Source organism: Medicago sativa, chromosome 2 (assembly GCF_051527215.1).
Source record: "Medicago sativa cultivar Bolivia chromosome 2, Bolivia_mono, whole genome shotgun sequence".
Lineage (NCBI taxonomy): Eukaryota > Viridiplantae > Streptophyta > Magnoliopsida > Fabales > Fabaceae > Medicago > Medicago sativa.
In genome coordinates this window covers 71,308,019-71,313,758 of record NC_140750.1, presented here as the reverse complement: position 1 = coordinate 71,313,758, position 5,740 = coordinate 71,308,019, and the positions used below count along the sequence as shown (strand labels likewise).

General features: G+C 34.3%; 1 protein-coding gene across 1 annotated transcript; it reads right to left on the bottom strand.

Annotated features, from left to right (window-relative positions):
- Positions 1–248: 248 nt before the first annotated feature.
- Positions 249–1,630, bottom strand: LOC146950336 (mitogen-activated protein kinase kinase kinase 17-like). Its single transcript, XM_085746256.1, has one exon. The coding sequence runs from the start codon at positions 1,557–1,559 to the stop codon at positions 360–362; it is 1,200 nt and encodes a 399-aa protein (XP_085602382.1). The 5' UTR covers positions 1,560–1,630; the 3' UTR covers positions 249–359.
- Between the last annotated feature and the right edge of the window lie 4,110 nt (positions 1,631–5,740).

The window sequence follows — 5,740 nt, the reverse complement described above, 5'->3', positions numbered from 1 at the left end:
AAATAAAAGTTTAAATTGTCCAACCAATATGGTGTGTAGCATGAGTGGTAGACATTTAGGTCCGTTAAATACTTGGTTCAGATTTTGATCTCTAATCGTGGGAGATGTCAAACCATTAAATGAATCTCAGTTATATTGAGTGGTTCCTTTGAATGAGTCTCAATTGTTTTAAGAGAATAGTCTCTTCAAATGTTCGCGGCAATACTTAAGTTTATCAACATACAATATTACAACCTACCAAACATAAATTTAGTTAGGCTAGTGGCCAAAAAAGAGTCATAAAACATTAACTATTAACTGCAACAGAAACTCCAATGGCAAGTTTGTAATATGAGTGTTTTAAATCATAACTAACCAAATTATAAAAAATCTAATGTTGAATGAGGCATCAACCTTCCAACGTCTCTCTCAAAATTAAGGCAACTAACATCCCTAATGTTACAATTAGAATAATCATAACCAAAATAATCACCACTAATTCTACCACTAAAATCACTTTTCTCTAACTCATAAAAATCCAATTCATCACTAATTGAAGACCCTGCATCTGCATCATTCCCTCTAGTTGTAATCCAATTCTCATCACCCCATTTCCAACATGGATCCCTTGAACACAAAGCTAGCTTTTTGATCCTAACAACAGGACAATTCACAAAATTAGTCTTACCCAAATCATCAAAAAAGAAACTTTCTGACCCTTCATCACAATTCCAAAAGCCTTGTTCAAGAATACTAGTTGGTGAACATGAATCAAATTCTTCAATTTTCTCAACACCACAATCAAATTCATCAAGAAATGGATGCTTCAACAATTGACTACAACTCCACCTCTCCTTAGAATCCCTCCTTAAGCACTTCTCCAAGAAATCCTTTGCTTGTTCAGATAAAAAACAAGGAATCATAGGAACTTCATCAGAATATGCAACACGATACAGAACATTAACAGGGTCTTCCACATTGGACCAAGGTGAAAACCCAGTTGCCATTTCAACAATAGTGCAACCAAGTGACCAAACATCACAAGGGTACCCTTGTTCTTCGCCGCGCGCCACCTCCGGTGCCATAAACATTGGTGTTCCGGCCACCGGCGCAATTTCATCGACCATCTTTGCACAACCAAAGTCTCCAATTTTAACTCCTTTATCACATACCAATATGTTACTACCTTTGATATCACAATGCACAACATCTTTTGAATGCAAATACTCAAGTCCTTCCACTATTTGTCTTGTGTAGTATGCTATCATCAGTTCGTCGAGCCGGCCACCGTTCCGACGAGTCACCTGAGAGAGATTTCCAAAGGGCATGTACTCCATGAAAACATTGAACAAGTGCTTGTTATTCTCCTTTGAAATATTGCAACCTTTGTAGGTAACTATGTAAGGAGAGGACAAAGAAGAAAGAATTCTTTGTTCTCTCTGGAGTTGTTTTGAGTTTGGTAGTGATGTCTCCGCTGATTTAACAGCGGAGACATCGGTGGAGCGACAAGAAGTGGCGAGGTAGACTGTGGCGGATGAGCCATGTCCGATGATGTTGCCTCTAGTCCACTCCATCTCCATATTTTGTGTTCTGTTTTTATGTTTAAGGCTATAGTTTGATATCGCGGCCTTTATATAATAGATGAAAAAATAGGCACACTTTGAATATGAGTTTTAAAAGGATTTATTTTATTGGTTGGTTTACTTAATTAGTTGGAGCTATTTTCCCTTTAGAGGGGAGTGAGTGTTACTTCAAAGGGGAGTTTAGGACGTGTTCAAATTTGGGTGGTTGTGGCAGCTTAGTTGGCAATTGAAGTTTTTTTGTATAGTGTGAATAATAATACATCCATCTAGATACCAATTTAAGTTGATATAATCGAAATTAGACTTTTATCTCTTAAGCACGATAAAAAAATGTGATTGGAGTACCCGTGAGCATAATTCAATTGGCAGGGACATGCATTGTTATATGCAGGGATCAGAATTTGAATCCCAGATACTCCACTTGTTCACCTTAGAAAAGATGAATTCTAGCCACTATGCTACTTGACCCAAAAAAAAAATGTGATTAGGTGAAAAAATCTTACCGAATGTGGCAAGCAAGATTTATAATATATTAAAGTCGGTAGATATTTCACACTAATAAAATGTTAACTAAAAGAATACTTTGATTTGGACTTAGTTTGGTATACTTCACACTAATAAAATGGTAACCAAAATACTTTGATTTGGATTTAGTTTGGTGAAAGTATAGGGGTAGAAATGTTTGAGTCTGAGTTAGGTAGATTAGATGGATAATTAAGATGGGATTAATTCCTTGTTTTGTATCATATACTTAGCAAGACTTTGAAAAAATGGACTTGGGGGTTTTAGTGGCAAGGTGGTGAATTGGGGTGGTTTCAACTACCTATGTGGTTGGAGATTAGAATCTTTTTTGTTTTTATATAACATGTTTCATGTTTGATTTTTATAATGTGAATAGAGACATATAATAAGCTCCAACATTGGAATAACACTTTTGAGAAATGCAGGTGAGGAATAGTATTGGTCAACAAGTGCATGTGTTCTGTTAGAGAAAAGTCACACCTTTGCTCTGTTGTTCCATATAATTTGTATGTTCAATTTTATTTCCTCATGAAAAGTTTTATTGCTATTATTTATTTATTTTTTGAAAAATCCTTTATTTATTTTTTAATCTATAACTGTAAATAATTTATTTTTATGGTCCTGAATTTTATGTGGGGAATGAGTAATTTGAAGCTTTAGAAAGCTATAGGACACATGAAACTCATTGAAAGCAAAGGGTACTCTAAAGAATTTGGATTGGTCAATTTGATATAAGGCAACAACTCCCATGAATTTGTGAAATTAAAACCATTTCCATTTCATTTATTTGTCATGATAACTTGCTCATGAAAAAGTGCAACGTACTTCAAATACAATAAGTTGTTGAAAACTTTATCAAGCTTTGTGGCAAGTATCCAGAAAATTTAACCCCAAAAGTACCAAGTGTCATGTCACTCAATATCCCTACTTCTAGAAGCTTAATCAAAATATAGATTAGTTAAGCCATGAAAAGCCTTATAATGGGTGGTTATTAATTATCATCTAAGTAAACTATAATGATAATTTTATATGCTAGTGTGACGCCAGCAGATGTTTAGATATTTTAAGTATGTATTTGACAATGTGCATATAAAACAGAGTGAATATGAAATAATTTTCTCTAAAATGGCAAACATAGATCAAATTAGCTCTTAACATTTCATTTCTTGAAATGGTAACATATAAAAAAATTTCCTTCAATTAAACTCAACAGCGAGCATGACATGCACATTAAATAAAGATGTGTTAGTCCATGTGAATTCGACGTAATTGATATATCTCTGAGAACAAAATTATTTTTTATAATTTGTTGGATAAAAGGTTAGGAGTTGATTTTTTTTCTTTCCAATTTCGTTATTCTAACCAAAATTCAATAGAAAAACGTGACACTTGACACTTTCGTTCTGGAGACATAACAGTGATGTGGAGTCTACGTTAAGTGTCACCTGTTCATTTAATATATCATATCATGTTTTCTAAAGGTTCAATGTGATCCACATATATATTTGACATGTACAATTTTATGGACGAAATACTTACAAAATCATTGTTTAATTGTCTATGTACACAATGAATAATATATATCGGGATATTAATCATGAATCTCTATAATTTTGTGATATTAACCTATACTATTGCGTGAATAAAATTCTAATACATTAAAAAAACAGATAATTTCAGATAGTACACTAATACTAAAATTAAGTACCCTTACTTTTATCTCTTTTAGTTTCTTTATTCTCCAAACACCTTTGTTCTTATTTTAATTTTGGAACCTTTTAATGTTGTTTTTTAGTTTGAGGGTCGAACTATATATCATATGACATAAGAGACGATTGGACGATTGTATAAGATTTTGCTTTACTAATCAATAATTGTAAAAAAGTGTCATTTTAAAAAAACAATCCAAAATAATTTCTAATTGGTGAGTGTTTCTTTTGACATTCATTAACACTCTTCAACTTCACGAAACCTATATCATTACGTGAGTTAGCTTTCATGGTTTGGAAACACAAGTGTCCAATCTTAGGCGTGAAATAAAGGTTAACCCCAACTCACCACCTTTGCATAAGGATACAAAAAATAATACACATAATTAATTTTTAATTAACACACTTAAGTGAACATGTGTAATTATAAAATGGGTTTTGGTCATTTAGTTTGGTGGTGTGACATAGAAGCTAAAGGGTGGAAGTATCTAAAAAGTGCGTAAAAGGTTGAAACTACAAATCAAAGAAGAAAAAAATAAGCAGGTAGAAATAGGGGGGGTTGGGATATTAGATTAGGAGTTAGGAGTAAGGAGTGGTGATGCAGTTATGTGTTATTTATTTAAGCAGCAAAGGCATAAAGCCAAATTAATATATCTACAATTAACCAATAACTGTCCACCTAGCGCATTTCTGTCAAATTACATCAGTTAGTTGGAACAGTGCAACTTTCTTAAATTGACTACTTAGCATTATGAAACATTAGTTATAATTTTTATAAATCAATTATGTATACGAGCAACTTCAAAGGTTAATTATAGGCTTAATTGCACTTTTTGCCCCCTATCTTTCCAAAACTTGCGGTTACTGCCCCTTAACTAATTTAAATACAAAACAACCCCCTAAGTTTGAATTCTATGGCAGTTTTGGCCCCCTGGTGCTTTTTTGACTTGGTCAGTGCTGACGTGGCACCCAAACCCCTTATGTTTGGTGCCACGTGGATATTTGTTTATTTTATTTTTTTAAATATTGCAGGCTTTTTTTTTGCTTTTTTAAATTGGAGGAAATTTATAAAAAAAAAGGAAAAAGAAAATAGGGGTTGATCCCATCCAAAACGACGCCGTCTTCTTCTTCTTCCTCTCTCTTTTCTATCCTCCCTCAACCTAAATCATCATCTTCTTCCTCCTATTCCCTCTTCAATTCCCTCCCTCTCCCAAACAACAACCCTCCTCCGATACTCCAATCGACACACCCTCTGCTATTCCATCAAATTTCGCCGAAATCTCTACCTTACCTGTTAGATTCGGCTTGCTTCTTCTTCAATTTGGAACTGCTCGATTATTGCTTGTCCTGCTCAATCCGGTTCCGATCTTCTTCTATTTCTTCAAAACCGATTCAGACACAACAATTTTCACTTCCTCTTTCGCCATTTCAGTGAATCGGTGTTGTTGTTGTGGTTCAGTTCTATGAAGGTGAACGGCGGATGTTGTTGATGCTTGAGGCATATCCGAACCAAAAAATTGTTGTGATGAGAGTTGTTGAAGAATTTGGATTTGGCTGCTGTGCTTGTGTGAACCAAAAAATTGAATTTGGATCCGAACCAAGTGTTGGAAGTGTTGCTACATAAGTGTATTTTGTTTGGTCGTTGGTACCTTCAAAACTGATCAAGCGATAAACCTGACCAATAAGCAAAGTATCATCAGGTCGAAGAAGTTTGAGATGTTTCAATGGCATACCATTCTCAGATTTAAGGGTAGGTGATGAAACAACAAGTGCAACATAGTGACCAGGATTTGAATTCATAACCTCATGTGCACTAACAGACCAATAAATCCTCTCAATCTTGCTCCCTGGATGATGAATCACAACTGTAGCCAATTCTGCAGCTTGACAATTTCCCATTTTCTAACAATTCTTTGTTGATGAAGTGAAGTGAAGTGGGTTTGAGTT